The 20,382-nt window shown below is 40.0% G+C and overlaps 1 protein-coding gene across 1 annotated transcript in view; it reads left to right on the top strand.

The window, feature by feature from the left end:
* LOC126108670 (DEAD-box helicase Dbp80-like) overlaps positions 1-20,382 on the top strand; it is a 145,173-nt gene that overhangs the window by 48,061 nt on the left and 76,730 nt on the right. The window contains exon 4 of the mRNA XM_049913979.1: positions 17,458-17,560. Coding sequence (XP_049769936.1) covers positions 17,458-17,560 — 103 coding nt within the window. The remainder of the gene's footprint in view (positions 1-17,457; positions 17,561-20,382) is intronic.

The raw sequence follows: 20,382 nt of genomic DNA, 5'->3' as shown, positions 1-20,382 counted from the left end.
CCAGAAGGCCTGTTTTTCCTGCCACCGATCTTCACTAATTCCCACTTTATCTAACTTCAATCTCTGTATTTCCCAAGAAGGTATTATTGATTACATAAATTAAGATTAATTTTTTTTCCAAATATCAGCAATAATGCATGACACAATGTGATGAAAATTACAGCTGGTGAAATGAATGTAAGCACATTATCTTCCTCGCTTAGTCCACCTGCTCACCTGCTACACACATACTTTGTACCCTGCATCTGTGATAGTAAAATTCAGACATTTACAACACACATACTTACACTGAAGTGCCAAAGAAACAGGTATATGCACGTGTATTCAAATACAGGGATATGTAAGCAGGCAGAATACAGTGCTGCCATCGGCAACATCTATATAATACACAAGTGTCGGGCACTGTTGTTGGATCGATTACTGCTGTTATGATGGCAGGTTATCAAGAGTTAAGTGAGTTCGAATGTGATGTTATAATCAGTGCACAAGCGATGGGATGCAGCATTTCTGAGGTAGTGATGAAGTGGGGATTTTCCAGTATGACAATTTCACAAGTGTACTGTGAATATTAGGAATTGTGTAAAACATCAAATCTCTGACTTTGCTGTGGCTGGGAAAAATCCAGCAAGAATGGGACCAATGATGACTGAAGAGAATCGTTCAACGTGACAGAAGTACAACCCTTCCACAAATTGCTGCAGATTTCAGTGCTGGGCCATCGACAAGTGTCAGCGTGTGAACCAGTCAAAAAAACATCATCGATATGGGCTTTAGGAGCCGCAGACCTACTTGTGTACCCTTGACGACTGCACGACCCAAGTTTTACACCTCGCCCTGGCCCTTGAACACCAACATTGGATTGTTGATGACTGGAAACATGTTGCGTTGTTGGACGAGTCTCAGTTCAAATTGTATCAAGGGGATGGACATGTACAGGTATGGAGACAGCCTCATGAATCCATGGACCCTGCATGTCAGCAGGGGACTGTTCAAGCTGGTGGAGGCTCTGTAAAGGTGTGGGGCGTGTGCAGTTGGAATGATATGGGACCCCTGATACGTCTAGATACGACTCTGACAGGTGACACATACATAATCACCCTGTCTTATTACCTGCATCCATTCATGCCCAGTGTGCATTCCGAGAGACTTGGGCAATTCCAGCAGGATAGTGCGATTCCCCACACGTCCAGAATTGCTACAGAGTGGCTCCAGGAACACTCTTCTGAGTTTAACCACCACCTCTGGCCACCAAACTCCCTAGACATGAACATTATTGAGCATATCTGGGATGCCTTGCAATGTGCTGTTCAGATGAGACCTCCATCCCCTCGTACTCTCATAGATTTATGGACAGCCGTGCAGGAATCACGATGTCAGTCCCCTCCAGCACTACTTCCAACATTAGTCGAGTCCATTCCACGTCGTGTTGTGGCACTGTGTGCCTGTGGGGGCCTTACACAATATTAGCCAGATGTACCAGTTTGTTTGGCTCTTCAGTGTAAATAGCTCATGAAAATTGCTGCAGTACACCAGTAATTTCATTATTTGCTTCACAAGAATAAATGAACTAACTGACAGTTAACTAGACAGTAACTCTATAATTGCTACTCCACTTCTGTAGGGTGTCCACATTATTATTATTATTGACTTTTTTTTCTCAGACTTAAGTCTGGTTAAAAATGGAACGTGACGCGGACCTCGGTCAAGCGTGACTTCCTTGTAACTGTATGGTATATGTTATATTGCATTTAGGAACTTTCGGGTAATTGAACATGTATCAATAATTACAGATTTTTGTAGTTGTATATATATGTTTGGATGTAGCTGTATTGCATTGATGTACTGGTGAATATTGTGAGGTATGACTCCTGTAGTTGATAGTATAATTGGGATAATGTCGACTTTATCCTGATGCCACATATCCTTGACTTCCTCAGCCAGTTGGATGTACTTTTCAATTTTTTCTCCTGTTTTCTTCTGTATATTTGTTGTGTTGGGTATGGATATTTCAATTAGTTGTGTTAATTTCTTCTTTTTATTGGTGAGTATGATGTCAGGTTTGTTATGTGGTGTTGTTTTATCTGTTATAATTGTTCTGTTCCAGTATAATTTGTATTAATCATTCTCCAGTACATTTTGTGGTGTGTACTTGTATGTGGGAACGTGTTGTTTTATTAGTTTATGTTTTATGGCAAGTTGTTGATGTATTATTTTTGCTACATTGTCATGTCTTCTGGGGTATTCTGTATTTGCTAGTATTGTACATCCGCTTGTGATGTGATCTACTGTTTCTATTTGTTGTTTGCGAAGTCTGCAGTTATCTGTTGTGGTATTGGGATCTTTAATAATATGCTTGCTGTAATATCTGGTGTTTATTGTTTGATCCTGTATTGCGATCATGAATCCTTCTGTCTCACTGTATATATTGCCGTTTCTTAGCCATGTGTTGGATGCGTCTTGATCTATGTGTGGCTGTGTTAGATGATACGGGTGCTTGCCGTGTAGTGTTTTCTTTTTCCAATTTACTTTCTTTGTATCTGTTGATGTTATGTGATCTAAAGGGTTGTAGAAGTGGTTATGAAATTGCAATGGTGTAGCAGATGTATTTATATGAGTGATTGCTTTGTGTATTTTGCTAGTTTCTGCTCGTTCTAGAAAGAATTTTCTTAAATTGTCTACCTGTCCATAATGTAGGTTTTTTATATCTATAAATCCCCTTCCACCTTCCTTTCTGCTTAATGTGAATCTTTCTGTTGCTGAATGTATGTGATGTATTCTATATTTGTGGCATTGTGATCGTGTAAGTGTATTGAGTGCTTCTAGGTCTGTGTCACTCCATTTCACTACTCCAAATGAGTAGGTCAATACTGGTATAGCATAAGTATTTATAGCTTTTGTCTTGTTTCTTGCTGTCAATTCTGTTTTCAGTATTTTTGTTAGTCTTTGTCTATATTTTTCTTTTAGTTCTTCTTTAATATTTGTATTATCTATTCCTATTTTTTGTCTGTATCCTAGGTATTTATAGGCATCTGTTTTTTCCATCGCTTCTATGCAGTCGCTGTGGTTATCCAATATGTAATCTTCTTGATTAGTGTGTTTGCCCTTGACTATGCTATTTTTCTTACATTTGTCTGTTCCAAAAGCCATATTTATATCATTGCTGAATACTTCTGTTATCTTTAGTAATTGGTTGAGTTGTTGATTTGTTGCTGCCAGTAGTTTTAGATCATCCATGTATAGCAAATGTGTGATTTTGTGTGGGTATGTTCCAGTAATATTGTATCCATAATTTGTATTATTTAGCATGTTGGATAGTGGGTTCAGAGCAAGACAGAACCAGAAAGGACTTAATGAGTCTCCTTGGTATATTCCACGCTTAATCTGTATTGGCTGTGATGTGGTGTTATCTGAATTTGTTTGGATATTAAGTGTGGTTTTCCAGTTTTTCATTACTGTGTTTAGAAACTGTATCAATTTAGGATCTACTTTGTATATTTCCAAAATCTGCAGTAACCATGAGTGGGGTACACTATCAAAGGCTTTTTGGTAATCAATGTATGCGTAGTGTAGGGACCTTTGTTTAGTTTTAGCTTGATATGTCACCTCTGTATCTATCATCAGTTGCTCTTTACATCCTCGTGCTCCTTTGCAGCAGCCTTTTTGTTCTTCATTTATAATTTTGTTCTGTGTTGTATGTGTCATTAATTTCTGTGTGATGACTGACGTTAATATTTTGTATATTGTTGGTAGGCATGTTATGGGGCGATATTTAGCTGGGTTTGCTGTGTCTGCTTGATCATTAGGTTTCAGATAGGTTATTCCATGTGCAAGTGTATCAGGGAATGTGTATGGGTCTGCAATGTAACTGTTAAATAATTTAGTTAGATGTGAATGTGTTGAGGTGAACTTCTTTAGCCAGTAATTTGCTATTTTATCATTTCCAGGGGCTTTCCAATTGTGTGTAGAATTAATTGCTCGGGTGACTTCATGTTGCAAAATTATCACTTCAGGCATTTGTGGTATCATCTTGTATGTGTCTGTTTCTGCTTGTATCCACCTTGCATGCCTGTTATGTTGTACCGGGTTTGACCATATGCTGCTCCAGAAGTGTTCCATGTCTGTTATGTTTGGTGGATTGTCTATTTTAATGTGTGTGTTATCCATTGTTTGGTAAAATCTCTTTTGGTTTGTGTTGAATGTTTGGTTTTGTTTCCTTCTATTTTCACTTTTTTTGTATCTTCTAAGTCATTTGGCCAATGCTTGCAATTTCTGCTTTTTTTCATCTAATTGCTCTGTTGCTTCTTGCTGTGAGATTTTAGCTAACCTTTTTAGTTTTTTGTCTGATATTTCATTTCTTATAAATTGTGTTAGCTGTCCGATGTCTTTTCTCAGTTTTTCTATTCTGATCTGTAGCCTGTGTTGCCATGCTGGTTTTGTGGGTTTCTTCTGTGTGTTGGTTTGTTCTGATCTCTGCCTAGTGTGTATATTTAGTGTAGTGAGTGCTCCTATATAAACCAGTAGTTGTAACTCTTCCATAGTTGTGTTTTCATTTATTTTGTTGTGTATGATTGTGTTGATAGTTTTTATTGTTGTTTCGACTTGTGGGTTATTTGGCGGTCTATGCAAGAATGGTCTAATGTCTGTATTTGTGTCTTTGTATTCTATATATGTCAGCTGAAATTTCTCTTCTATATCTAACACGTGTGTCTCTTCGTGTTCTATTTGTGCTTGTTCTGGTGGCTGTGTTAAGATTTCGTTTTCCTCTGATTGTTTAATTGATGCGTGTTGGTCTTTGTTTGTTTGCTCTGGGATGTTTGAGTCCATTACTGTGTTTTCTTCTTCTTCTGATTGCACATTATTTTGTTCCAATATTTGTTGTACTTGTTGTTTGATGTTTTCTAATTCTGACTGGGGTATCCTGTTATTTTTGATTATTACACGGATCTGATCAGCTAGTCGTTGTTCTGTTAAAAATTTTAATTCCGGGTATCTGGTAATAAATGTTGTGTATACTTGTGATCTGTATCCAGTTGTGTTGGTTCCTAGGTTTGTTGCTTGGTAATAACAGAACATGAGGTGTCGATTAACTTCATCTGACCATCTCATCCTCTGTCTTTGTTTTCCTTCTAGGGTGGTTGCAGGAAGCATATCCTGCGAAACACCTCTATTTGGATTTAAATCATTTTCCAGTTGGCTAGCAGTGTCGTTACCATTGTGGGCGGGCATAGGGTTCAAGCGTTGTCCCCGACCATGACGGCGCTTGTCCGAGGCTTCTTTAGTTCTGTCCTGAACCAAGTAATCACACTAAAAGGGGGGTTAGCCCTATTAGTGGTTTGTTCTTTTCGTCGCCTTTTACGACTGGCAGAACATACCGGAGGCCTATTCTTTTCCCGGGCCTCCACGGGGTTTATTATTATTATTATTATTATTATTATTATTATTATTATTATTATTATTATTATTATTAGTGGCATCTGGTCAGACATAAATCACTGGCAGAGTGAAGTCTTCCACTTTCTGCCAGTTCAGAAGTAAGAGTCCAGCAGTTGAGTGATTTACAAACAGTAAGAATAGTGCATGGATTTTAACTGGGTTGCCTTTACACAGGGATGAACCAAGTGTTGAGAGGGAGAGGCATGCTATAGATAAAACATGTTTTGTAACAAGCCTGTTGGTTTATTGAGACCAAACAGTGAGGTCGTCGGTCCCAACAAATTACGGAAGGATGGGGAAGTAAGTTGGCTGGGCCCTTTTGAAGGAACCATCACGGCATGTGCTTGAAGTGATTTGGGAAATCATGGAAAACCTGAATCAGGATGGCCAAATGAGAGTTTGAACAATCGTCCTCCCGAATGAGATTCCAATGTGCTAACCACTGCGCCACTTTGCTCGGTTTTGTAACACATGTCTACCCTCAATGTAGATAGTTAGCTTCCTTTTGTGAAAAGGAGTTGTAGGTACCACTTGCGATGCACTGAGAAAAACTATATCATTCTGTTAAGAATGTTGGTAGAAATAGACAGTACCAATTGTGTTGAGTCATTAGTTCACTGTTTAATAAAATGCCTATAAAGAGTATATATTATTTATGTTTTGTCATTTTGAAAATCAATGTTCAAAGAAAATTCTTTTCTAAAGTTTGTTGATCACTAATGTAGATGATCTGTGGGGATGGTGGGGAGGGCGACTGGGGGTGGGATGTAATAGCTAATATTTGATTGCGTCAAGGGGTAACGGTCTCAATTAAAGTTAGCAATAACTGCCCTAGATCACGGGATCCCAGGTTCAATTTGATCTGCTTGGGAGCTGGGTGTGTGTTGTCCTCTTCATCATTTTGTTGTCATGGATGTGCAAATCGCCAAAGTGGCGTTAAGTGAAAAGACTTGACTACTGCAAATGGGGTCTCCTGGCCAGTAACGCTGTACAAAATAAATATTAACTCATTAATGTAGAATTTAGTAGTATCAAGTGTGTTATTTAATTATTTTATTTGTAGGCCGTCTAAGGATTACAGTAAGCTTGCTATTGCTGTAATAACAACTTGATATTGTTTATTTTTTATTATTTTTAAGGCAAATATTTTTTTTATCAGTTCACTTTGTCTAACATTGTGTACATCTGAGCACTTGGCACCAATTGGCCATTTCTCCTCTCAGAAAGTCCCAAATTGCGCTTTATAGAATAACTTTGTGGTCGGTAGGTGGGGAGACAGTGTTGCCGATATGCAGGCAGACATGCCCAACGAGGCTCTGTGCTTTTATATGCAAAATAGGCTGTACAACGAACATGTGGCACTCGAGAAAGATCTGCGAGTGGCTCATGGGTGTCTCCTACCACTCAGCTTATTCCCTTATCAATCACAATGTAGTTGTTTTGAAGATTTCCAGTTTGGTGTGTCTTTTGCTTGTATGCTCTTTTACTGTAGTTCTTTTTTGATTTTCATTTGCACAGATATTGCTTAGGGTTTAGAGGCAACTATGTTGAAGATGCATCTTGTCCATTAGTTGCCGCTGACACTTTGTATGTGGCTATCAAATTGTACTCTGTGTTTGAACATGTATCCACAATTTGTACTATTAGCCAAAACATTGACTGTTGGCCTTGCAATTGAAAGTCACGTGATGGTATTGCTGGCATGGAAGTGTGAGGGCGAATCACACAAATGGGATTTTACTTAAAATAATTATTTACTGAAAAATAATAGGCAAATACATCTCCCATTCCATTACGTCGTCTGCCATGGCAACCGTATGTAGAATATTTGAATTAAATTGGTGTTGGTTGCAGTTTGTTCTTTTATTAACAACTTATTTTGCCTTTGTGAGGCATCTTCAAATTGGATCTATAGGGATAACAAAACCAGCAAAAATTAGGGAATGGTCCTAGCATGCTCAGTTCTGAAAGTGAGTAAGGAATTTGTACTAAGCTTAAAATTTTCTTTCGGCAACATTTTAAAAACCATAAAACGGCTCTGTGCTAGATTGAAGTATGCATGGAATCAGATGAGAAAAACAACTAATGTAATATTGTGTAACTGTGAGATAGAATGTTAAATAAATAATCAAAATGAATAAAACATACCTTAAAAAAGTTTTACCAGTAGACCAGAATGGTGCAATGTTAGGACCACACTTGCAAAGAAGTATACTCGTTTAAACCTAATACACAGAGGTACCGCTGCAACTTCACCAACGCAGGAGTGTCAGCTGCTGACACCGATGAGCAATGGAATGAGGCATGCATACAGCGACTGCAGAGGACACACCTATATGGCATTCAAAGCATATTTTTAATGCTTATTAAAAAACGCCTAAAACTGATTGAATGAGTATAATAAGATTAAGTGGTTACAATTAATCAGAACGTTCTCGCCCATGAAGAAAGCTTTAAATTATTCCAAATATATAAAATAGTAACACCAACTACAACTAAATAAAACTGTAAAATAACCAACATATATGGGTGTCATCCCAATAACCAGGGATAAAAAAATTCTTAAAACAGGGAGTCCTGACACAATTTTTTCATGGTTTTTAAAAAGCTGTAGAAGGATAATTTTAAGGTTAGTAATGATTAGATATTTACATTTAGAATCATCCATGCTAGGACTGTACCCTAATATTTGCTTACTTCACTATCCCTATAGATAATCTAGAGATGCCCCACAAAGTTGAAACACGTTTATAAAAAGTATACATTGCAGCCAAGACTTTTTAATTCAAAACAAATATAATTAATTTTTCTACATAGTTTTCTCCTTTTGAAATGAAATTTTCCCAGTGAGAAGGAAGTTTTTTATACCAGTGCCATAGTGAAGCTGGTTGCCTCAGGGACAGATTGAGTACAGATCTCTCCACTCTCTTCACCTTCAAATCATTGCCCTCCTTTAAGTTAGCCAAATAAAAGAAAATCACAGGGTGATATGTCTGAAATCTAGGGAGAATGAAGCTCGCAGTAGTAAGCAGTGTCAATTGTGTGTTGCTCATGCAAAAAAATTTGTGAGAAAAATGCCTTGTTGGCTGAAGAAACTGGTTGCAAGGACCTTGGCAGTTGACAGTTTGTTCTTGGCTTTCACTAGGGTTCTCACCTTTCCTCCGCCACTGTAGACTAGCATTCTTTTAACATGGGAATGCAGTGATGGCTCCACACTTCATTGCAGCTGACAATTCCACTCAAAAATTCAGCACTTGGTCGTAGATCTCACTGTATGCTTTTGACAGACCTCCAAACATCTCGGCTTCTGATCTGGCACATACTTTACAGAACTGAAGGCCATTTGCGATGATTTCTTGATAGCTTCCTCAACTTACCTGACAAGTCCTGCAGTTTCAAATATGCTCGCCACTGAATCTTCTTCCAGAATGTCTTAAAAAGCGTGAATGTTGTAGTCCAAAATGTTGATCTGATGATTGCAATCGTGTTCCTGATTTCACATTTTTGTTCTTCTTCCAACTGTGTTTGCCAGGCAAACCTAAGAGTCATTGACAGTGCTTCCACAAATTGTGGAGATAATCTCTGAAAAATTTCCATCACTCAAACTCATTCTCGAGTGCAAAATTTAAAATTATGTGCTGCACAACAGAATGGTGCGCTTGCTGCTCAAACATCGTGAACACTATTGACAAACTGGTTGTGAGTGTGAAATTGCCAGTGGCCCCCACTCCTAATGCCAACCTCTACCCCCTTCCCACCCCCTGCCCGCCACCTCCCAGGCATATTAGAATGTGGCCCCAGTCCTACCAACTCTCTGGAACAAAAATCATATTTATATTTGATTTACCCTCGTATGTAAGTAGAACAGACACAAATGGGGAATCAGTTTAGTGATGATATGGGCCTCAGAAAGGAGAAATCTGGTGACATAAGTGACTTTTTAATGACCCGTGGAGCATCATGGAAATTGCAAATCTGGCCAGCAGTTTGCAAGCTACTATTGTGAGCATCTTCAGAAAATGGTGGAAGGACAATGAAACTGTGAATAAGTGACAAGTTGTAGGATTTCCGTACCTCATCACAGAATGTAGGTGTCAGAGGCTTGACTGCTCTGTAAATTAGGGTAGGCAGCAATTTGTGAAAGGTCTGATGAGCAGTCATAACATTTCAGAGCACACCGTCAGTGTCATTATGAATGTGTGGTCTGCAGCACACAACCCTCTGACTAAATATGATCAGTTAGAATTACAAGGACATAGAATAATTGAAATTTGAGCGGGTACCAATGGAAAACTGTAGTCTGTTCTGACGAATCACGTTTCTTGTTACATTAGGTTGACGATTGGGTCCGGATATTATCATCCGGCTGAACGGCTGCTCGAAAAAGGTGCTGTGCCACAGTTGTGGGCTGGGGGCCAGTATTAAGTTATGGGCGACATTCACTTGGTCTTCTGTGGTACTCAGCCCTCAAAGGTGCTCTGACAGCTCCAGATATGTGAACATTATAGTGGACAACCTGTATCCTCTCACACTGTGTCTCCTCTGACAGTGGTGATATCTTCCAGCAGGATAACTCTTCATGTCACGAGATCAGAATTGTGATAAAGTAGTTTAAGAAGCAGAGTAATGAACTTGTGTTGATGCCTTGGCCACCAAATTTGCCTGATTTTAGCCTGATGGAACACATCTTAGATGCTATGCCCATAATTTGCAGAAAATGCATGACCTGTGTGTTGACCTATGGTGCCACGTACCTCTGTGAAACCTACTGACGACTTTACAGATCTGTACTGAGCAAAATCACTGTTGTATTGCAATCCAAAAGTAGTTGAATATGCTATTAAACAGGTGGTTGTAATGTTTTGCAGCACCTCTGTATATTCCTTGTCAGCGTTTTTAAATGTTGTTGTTGTGGCCTTCAGTCCAGAGACTGGTTTGATGCAGCTCTCCATGCTACTCTATCCTGTGCAAGCTTCTTCATCTCCCAGTACATACTGCAGCCTACATCCTTCTGAATCTGTTTAGTGTATTCATCTCTTGGTCTCCCTCTACGATTTTTACCCTCCTCGCTGCCCTCCAATACTAAATTGGTGATCCCTTGATGCTTCAAAACATGTCCTACCAACCGGTCCCTTCTTCTAGTCAAGTTGTGCCACAAATTTCTCTTCTCTCCAATTCTATTCAATACCTCCCCATTAGTTATGTGGTCAACCCATCTAATCTTCAGCATTCTTCTGTAGCACCACATTTCGAAAGTTTCTGTTCTCTTTTTGTCCAAACTATTTATCGTCCATGTTTCACTTCCATACATGGTTACACTCCATACAAATACTTTGAGAAACGACTTCCTGACACTTAAATCTATACTCTATGTTAACAAATTTCTCTTCTTCAGAAACGCCTTTCTTGCCATTGCCAGTCTACATTTTATATCCTCCCTACTTCGACCATCATCACTTATTTTGCTCCCCAAATAGCAAAACTCCTTTACTACTTTAAGTGTCTCATTTCCTAATCTAATTCCCTCAGCATCACCCGACTTAATCCGACTACATTCCATTATCCTAGTTTTGCTTTTGTTGATGTTCATCTTATATCCTCCTTTCAAGACACTGTCCATTCCGTTCAACTGCTCTTCCAAGTCCTTTGCTGTCTCTGACAGAATTACAATGTCATCGGCGAACCTCAAAGTTTTTATTTCTTCTCCATGGATACCTACTCCGAATTTTTCTTTTGTTTCCTTTACTGCTTGCTCAATATACAGGTTGAATAACATCGGGGAGGGGCTACAACCCTGTCTTACTCCCTTCCCAACCACTGCTTCCCTTTCGTGTCCCTCCACTCTTATAACTGCCATCTGGTTTCTGTACAAATTGTACATAGCCTTTCGCTCCCTGTATTTTACCCCTGCCACCTTTAGAATTTGAAAGAGAGTATTCCAGTCAATATTGTCAAAAGCTTTCTCTAAGTCTACAAATGCTATAAATGTAGGTTTGCCTTTCCTTAACCTTTCTTCTAAGATAAGTCGTAAGGTCAGTATTGCCTCACGCGTTCCAGTATTTCTACGGAATCCAAACTGATCTTCCCCGAGGTCGGCTTCTACTAGTTTTTCAATTCGTCTGTAAAGAATTCGTGTTAGTAGCATTTTGCAGCTGTGGCTTATTAAACTGATTGTTCGGTAATTTTCACATCTGTCAACACCTGCTTTCTTTGGGATTGGAATTATTATATTCTTCTTGAAGTCTGAGGGTATTTCGCCTGTCTCATACATCTTGCTCACTAGATGGTAGAGGTTTGTTAGACCTGGCTCCCTCGAGGCTGTCAGTAGTTCTAATGGAATGCTGTCTACCCAGATCACATTTGTTGAATTTTAACCTAGTGTATAGTACAATATCTTACACTCTTTTTATAGTAATTCCTGTAATAAACATTACCCTGTGAGGATAAGACATTCAGATGGATGTAGAGATGTTAGCTTTATGTTGGAGTTGAACTGGAGATTTTGGTATGAGGCACGTCTGGAAAGTCAGTACCATTTTGAGAAAAAAGATTCAGAAAAATATTTCTTTCAAACCAAAATTTATTTTTACAAGGAAGAGCATTTCTTAATCAATTTTTCTACATAGTTGACACCATTGCTCAGACATTTATCGTAATGGGAAACCAACTTACCTATATCTTCTTCATAAAAAGCTAACGCCAGTGAAGACAGCCACTGAGGAACACTGTTCTTTTCGAGTCGTCATTGCTGTCAAAGCACCTTACTCCAAAATTGTGCTTAAAGTTCAGTAACGAGTTTGTCAGAAAATGTGAGATCGGATCTGTAAAGTGGGTGATCAAACTGTTCCCAATTCCAGAATTGTTGAGTAAATATTTGAGTGCAGCTGCAGAATCCGGAGGTGTGTTGTCACGAAGCAACACAATGCCTCAATGAAGCATTTCACACTATTTATTTGAATTGTGTTCCAAGGTTTTCTCAATGTTTCACAATATTGTACTGCATTGATGGTTTCATTCAACAAGCAGGATGCCCTGTCTGTCCCAAAAGGCAGTGAACATGATTTTTTTGTGCTGAAAAATGTTGCTTTGAATTTTTGTTTTTTGTGGGGGTCACAAGTGCCTCCACTCAGACTGTTCTGATTCTGGAGTGACATGACAAACCAAAGTTTCATCACTGGTCACAATTAAGTTGAATAACTTTTCTCCCTCATTACTGTATTGTGTTAAGAAATGTCCACAAGCACAGCAAAGTTTCTTTGTTTCGTGGACGTCCACGAGTGTATTCGGACCCGACGTGAACCACAGTTTGTGAATGAGATTTTCACTCTGCAGCGGAGTGTGCGCTGATATGAAACTTCCTGGCAGATCAAAACTGTTTGCCAGACCGAGACTCGAACTTGGGACCTTTGCCTTTCACGGGCAAGTGCTCTACCACTGAGCTACCGAAGCACGACTCACGCCCTGTCCTCACAGCTTTACTTCTGCCAGTACCTTGTCTCCTACCTTCTGTAAAGTTTGGAATGTGGATGTTGATAGTTTGCCTGGATTCACCCATGATTATTGACACTTAGGATTCTGTAAATATATCCATTTTTCATCACCTGTCACTCTTCGATGGAGAAAAGACTTTCATTTGTATCTGGCGAGCAGCATTTCACAAATGGTTTTTTGATTTGCTTGCTGTCTTTCATTCAGTTGATGTGAAACCCATTTTCCCACTTTCTGCACCTTTCCCACAGCTTTCAACTGAAGAGAAACAGCTTTCTGCATCACAATGAATTGCTCCACAGGTTCCTCTTGAGTTTGAGTATCATCTTCATCCGATAAGACGTGCAATTCGTTGTCTTACAAACTTTATTATGGTTTTCTGCATTCATTTCTCATGTCAAAATCACCACTTCTGAATTTCTTGAACCACTTGGAAACACTGCGTTTTCTGTAGAGCATGTTTGCTGAAAGCTTTGACAAGCATTCGATGTGATTCTGCAGCAGTTTTCTTCAAATGATAACAGAAAACCAATGCTGTCTGCAAAACATAGTTCACGGGCACGAAATTTGACATGTTTACGGGTTTGAAACGGATACCAGTTTATGGAACTTGGGTTACTGTGTGTTGACATACATCGTCAGCTGTTGCAGGAAGCAGACGACACTGCAGATGCAATCTTACGGGTCCTACACTGACAGCTAGCACAATATATAGGGAAATTCCGGTTTCATACTTCTAACCCTGGTGGTTCCTATGTGCTGTGGACACAGGATGAAGATGTGTTTGGGTATTTTCTTGGACATTTCAACAATATCAATACAGAAATTCAACTTACGATGGAGAAGGAGAGCATTGATATATCCATGATCAAATGAGTGCATGGGACTTCAAGCTACGAGGTGCACTGTATAGCTACACGCACTGGTTGAAACCTCCGTAAGAAATCCAACTGTTGTCAAGACAAAAAAGAACCTTGGCGGACAGGTCTAACAAAATTTAAGAGCCAGTTAACTTACAAGATTAGCTTTTCAGAACAATTCTCTCTCCAATAACGAGATGGATCGAACACGCTGTCCACAAAGAGTGGAAGCCAGGACTCATAAGCAACAGCAGCCTTCATCTGGGAAAGTTTTTCTCCTGTTTTATTAACAAGATTGGAACAGGAAAGTGTTGGCCAAGTATGGAGTTAAGATAATCTTCAGAACCACGTAGAAGATGAAAGAATACTTAAGAATGACAAAAGATGGGTGGCATTGACTAATGACACCTGGGGTTTAAAAAATTTGATGTAGCTTTGGATGGACATACATTGGCATCATGGACAAAGTGTTAACAACCAGTTAGTTGATCACAAAAGGAACCTGCTCTGGGACGTAGTGACAGAGAACCTGTTGTCTGATATAGGGGAGAGAAAATAAAATGCAGTGAGACAGACATTTTAGCAAAGACAGTGCATTATCATGTGTGCATGTAGGGGGACATAGAAATTAACTGACATCATAATTTTAACATAAAAGTAGAAGACATCAAGTCAGATCAGATGTGGGTGTCAATTTTGTGCCAATAGAATGAGGATAGAGTGCTTTAATTGAAAACGATGGTTCCAGCCAGAGATAATCACGCAATTGTCATTATGTGACAGATGGTGGTGGCCTCTATGTGGCCCTCTACATTTCAGCATCGCCATCAAGACTTTACTGCACTTGCTATTTACCCTCTGAAGATCTCTCTCGCAGTCAGAGGCAAAATGTGAGGGAATAGTTAAGTGTATCATTTGTGGCCTCTTGATATGGACATTTTGACTGAAGTAAACATTGGCTATAAAAGCCTACATTCTAACATCAATACTTTGAGGTCTAGCCACATAGAAAAATTTGGCCTGAGAAAACCAGGAATTTGTGCTGTCATTTAAATCATTACTGGCACATTTGCATTCGATCTATCGTAAAGAATGTAGCCAAAAAAAAGACAAGCTCCGAGGATTATTTTTGATATTTATCATAGTTCGTTGATAGATTAAAAATTTTATAATGATGTCAAAAAATACAATTATTGCCTCCCTGCTCCCCCTCCTTCATGCCAAAAAGGTTTGAGGTGAGTTCTCCAATTTTATGCACAATTGGCTTTTGTGTAGGTAAAGCTGAAGCATTCTGGCATGCAGAGAGGTATGTTGCATTCAGGGTGATACCATTTAGTTTTTTTCCTGTTTGTTTGGTGAGTGAATTGTCTTATCTTCTTGGAACAAGTCTTTGAAACAAGTGTTGGATGCTTCATCAATAGATTTGCCTGTAAAAAAGATTATTTAAGACCAATAAAACAAATAGAATTACAGCAGCAGTATCTGTAGCAACACTATTAGCAACAAATAATTGTAACAGACTGCAGCATACCTAGGTATGAATTTTGCCCAGCCTGATGCCAATGAGGTATTCCTCCTGCCGATCCAGAATCATTGAATTCTTCCTCTTGAGCTTCGTAAATTTCTTGGTCACTCTACAGACGTGACATGTTTGTATCGGAATAACAGCAAACTGCAAAACCTAACAAGTACACAGACAAGATTCACGACTATGAAAACGTGCATTGGCTCAAACAGTCATGACAACTTCTCTTACGTGTGCAGTGTTTTCCTTTCAAAGTAATTCAAGAAATTGACCGTAGAAGGCAGCACCTGTGAAGGGGCAGGTAGCGAGAAATCTGTACATTGTTCTCATACGAAATAAGTTCAGTTTTTGAGCGAAAGGTGGTTCATGTATTGACAGTCAGGGCACGAGCTATACATGGTTGTGGTCTTTTGAACGTACTGTCGTGGCCTGAATAATAGTTGTACTTAGTTGCTAAGTTTTAATAGACAGTTGTGCAGAAATTACATCACTGTATTGATACAGTGCACTAGCCAGCTACAACTGCATTGCTAAAGATCTCACTTGTGAAATACATGGTAAATTCTATTGTTGTTTTCCTTGTGTAGCCTTCTACTAATCCACCCATTTACAAAGTCTACAATATGAAGTATTCTTCCGTGTGCTCTGCCTCAGGGCAGCAACACCGCCACCTGCTTTATGCCTTTTTGGCAAGTATTGTAGCAGCTGGGTAGGGATGATGAATTGGTGTTATGAGATAAATTTGCTTCAATTAAAATTCTTGGTATCGGGCTTCATTACAAATTGTGATATTCAATTTCTTTATTTGTAAAGTCCTAAGTTAATTTCCTGTGAGTTAATAAGTTTGTAAATTTTTCTTTGCATACATAATTTGATAAATATTAATAAGCCAGTGCAGGTTTGATCATTCAAAGAACAGAGTACAGTCAATAGTTTTTCAGACTTTATTATACTTAAGACAAGATTAAAACAGAACATTAACGAGATATCCTAGCACTTACTTATTGCATGGAAATGACCTAAATATGCAGATTTTGAGATACTGCTCCCTGCAATATTGTGAGTTATTCTGATGGCAAATGCTGAGTGAAGCTCTTTCAAGACAGGAAGGATGTGAGGTTCCCAACTAAGCCTGCTGCATAAGAGTTTTGAGCAATATCCCTCTGTATCTACTGACGTCCGTTCGCAATAACAAAGTCTCACGCCCTTTTGTCGTTAGAATGGAGCTGGATGTAGTGGGTTTTGCTAAGGTTTACTGTTAGTGAATGTACCACGAACCAGATCCAAATATGTGCAACAAACTAGTTGACGTCTGTCTCTAGGAGCACAAAACATTTGATTGCAAATCGGAATTCTCGTAACTTCTGCAAATGTGGTGAAGTTGCTCACTCTGTCAGCGGACAGAAGTGGATTGTTAACGTGTACGACTGAGCGAGGTGGCGCAGTGGCTAGTATACCGGACTCTAATTCGGGAGGACGACTGTTCGATCCCGTTTCCGGCCATAATGATTTGGGTTTTCCACGATTTCCCTAAATCGCTCCAGGCAAATGCCGGGATGGTTCCTTTGAAAGGGCACGGCCGACTTCCTTCCCTGTCCTTCCCTAATCCGACGAGACCGATGACCTCGCTGTCCGGTCTCCTCCCCCATACAATCCAATCCGATCTTTAATGTGTATGAGAAGTAGCGAGGACCGTGGACAGATTCTTGAGGGACTCCATAATGTATCATTACTCAGTCACTACACTTCCCACCTATTTGTTGTTTACATCAGAAAGTAGTTTTTACTGCCTGTCCTGTACACGTGATGTCGGTCAGTTACTCTCTTGTCCTCCAATTCCAGAGTGACCTTCTTTCTCAGGAAGTATCCTGTAACACACAGGCTGACCGGTTTGCGCTCTCACTGCTCTCGGGGTGAGGGTGGCTCTCAGCAGCAGTGGCAAACTGAGGAGTTGGGTCCAAAACCTGACAGAATCAACTAAAATAATAAATTGAAGCTGGCCTCTGTTATTTATGTATTACATTTACGTCTGCATAGTGAAAATAATGGCAGTGGTAAACAGTAAGTGTGTGAAGTTCTCTACAAAGCTGAGGATTTACACTCACAGCATTCGGAGAACATTTTGAAAGTTTGCTTCTGTACATGTTTCAGCCCCCAGAACATGATCGCACAGTCGCAGTCTGGTACAGGGAAGACGGCGGCATTCGTCTTGGCGATGCTGAGCAGGGTGGACCCTTCTAAGAACTACCCTCAGGTAAGCCGGCAGCACTCGCACTTCTGACGTCTCTCTCACCTTTGTAACTGTAGTGGCCTCTGTGTCAGTAGGTGTGCTTCTCGATGTAAGCAGTATGTGTACCCTTGGTTTGAGGGGGACTGTCCCATAAGTTAGTGAAATACAAATTGTGCAATACTAGGAACAAACTTTTATCATACAGTGGAGACAGTGAGTAACAAAAATACATATATAAATCTAAATCTGTATATATCTAAAAACAAAGATGTATTTAAAAAGAAAGATGATGAGACTTACCAAACAAAAGTGCTGGCAGGTCGATAGACACACAAACAAACACAAACATACACACAAAATTCTAGCTTTCGCAACCAACTGTTGCCTCGTCAGGAAAGAGGGAAGGAGAAGGAAAGACAAAAGGATATGGGTTTTAAGGGAGAGGGTAAGGAGTCATTGCAATCCCGGGAGTGGAAAGACTTACCTTAGGGGGGAAAAAGGACAGGTATACACTTGCACACACACACATATCCATCCACACATACACAGACACAAGCAGACATTTGTAAAGGCAAAGAGTTTGGGCAGACTCTTTGCCTTTACAAATGTCTGCTTGTGTCTGTGTATGTGTGGATGGATATGTGTGTGTGTGCGCAAGTGTATACCTGTCCTTTTTCCCCCTAAGGTAAGTCTTTCCACTCCCGGGATTGGAATGACTCCTTACCCTCTCCCTTAAAACCCATATCCTTTTGTCTTTCCTTCTCCTTCCCTCTTTCCTGACGAGGCAACCGTTGGTTGCGAAAGCTAGAATTTTGTGTGTATGTTTGTGTTTGTTTGTGTGTCTATCGACCTGCCAGCACTTTTGTTTGGTAAGTCTCATCATCTTTCTTTTTAAATATATTTTTCTCACGTGGAATGTTTCCCTCTATTATATTCATACAAACAAAGATGGTGTGACTTATGAAACGAAAGCACTGGCAGGTCGATATACACACAAACACACACACAAAATTCAAGCTTTTGCAACCAACGGTTGCTTCGTTAGGAAAGAGGGAAGGACAGGGAAAGACGAAAGGCTGTGGGTTTTAAGGGAGAGGGTAAGGAGTCATTCCAGTCCCGGGAGCGGAAAGACTTACCTTAGGGGGGAAAAAAGGACAGACCCTTGTGTGTCTGTGTATGTGCGGTTGGATATGGGTGTGTGTGCGAGTGTATACCTGTCCTTTTTTCCCCCTAAGGTAAGTATTTCCGCTCCCGGGATTGGAATGACTCCTTACCCTCTCCCTTAAAACCCACATCCTTTCGTCCTTCCCTCTCCTTTCCTCTTTCCTGATGAAGCAACCGTTGGTTGCAAAAGCTTGAATTTTGTGTGTATGTTTGTGTGTCTATCGACCTGCCAGCGCTTTTGTTTCGTAAGTCACATCATCTTTGTTTTTAGATATATTTTTCCCACGTGGAATGTTTCCCTCTATTATATCTAAATCTATATACATACACTGCAAGCCATTGTACGGTGGTTGGTGGAGGGTATCTGCTATTCGTTTCCTTTACTGTTCCACTTGCAGATGAACTGAGGGAAAAACAAGTGTCTATATGCTACATGTGAACCCTGTTCTCCCCTATCTTGTCTTTGCAATCCCTACAGGAGATGTACATTTGTGACAGTAGAATGTTGTGCAGTCAGGCCCAGATGCCAGTTCTTTAGAATTAGTCAGCACTATTTTGCAAAAAGAATGTCTTCTGTCTTCCAGGGATTCCCATTTTCCACAAACAGACAAGCAACAGTGTGTAAAATAACTGCAGAAATCAATGTGGAACGTATGACGAACTTGTGGCGAAATTTGGCACTAATGGGCTATGGCAGCAGACGACCGACGTGAGTGACTTTGCTAACAGCACGACATCGCCTGCAGTGCCTCTCCTCGTATCGTGACCGTGACAGTTGGACTGTAGACAACAGAGAAACTGTGGCCTGCTCAGATGAGCCCAGATTTCAGTTTGAGTAGATTCCACAGAGCCGTGGACCCAAGTTGTCAATAAGGTACTGTGCAAGGTGTTGGTGGCTCTGTAGTGGTATGGGCTGTGTTTACATGGAAAGGGCTCTGGTGCAACTGAACTGATCATTGCTTATGTTCAGCTACTGAGAGACCATTTACGGTCATTCACGGACTTAATGTCCCCAAACAACGATGGAATTTTTATGGGCGACAGTGAGCCATGTCAATGAGCCACAATCATTCACAACTGGTTTAAAGAACATTCTGGACAGTTAAAGTGAATGACTTGGTCGTCCAGATTGCCCGACATGAATCCTGTCAGACATTTACGGGACATAATTGAAAGGTCGGTTTGTGCGCAAAATCGTGCACAGTTAACACTTTCGCCATTATAGACAGCTATAGAGGCAACATGGCTCAATATTTCTGCAGGGGAGGTTCGACTTGTTGGGTACATACCATGTCGAGTTGCTGCACTAACGCAAAAGAAGGCATGATATTAGGTGGTGGACCATGACTTTTGTCACCTCAATGTATGTAATGTCTACTACAATGCAGCAGCACTTACACGCTATTATTATTATTATTATTATTATTATTATTGTCCTAATTGTTATTTTTAGTGGTGGTGGTCAAACACAAAGCATTCGCTGCTCGAAGACTTCAAATCTCTGCCAGTTCGGACATAAGGAGTCCTGCGATCAAGTGATTTACAAATAAGAAATGTAGTGCACAGATTTAAATTTGGTTGATTTTAAATGGGTATGCAGCACATGGGCGAAGCAGTTGTCACTAAGGAGAGAAGAGTGGTCCATATGATTCATGTTTTGTAACAGGTGTCTACCCTCAATG

This window comes from Schistocerca cancellata, chromosome 11, assembly GCF_023864275.1.
Source record: "Schistocerca cancellata isolate TAMUIC-IGC-003103 chromosome 11, iqSchCanc2.1, whole genome shotgun sequence".
Lineage (NCBI taxonomy): Eukaryota > Metazoa > Arthropoda > Insecta > Orthoptera > Acrididae > Schistocerca > Schistocerca cancellata.
The sequence above is the reverse complement of the archived record's forward strand: the minus strand, read 5'-3'. Positions and strand labels throughout refer to the sequence as shown.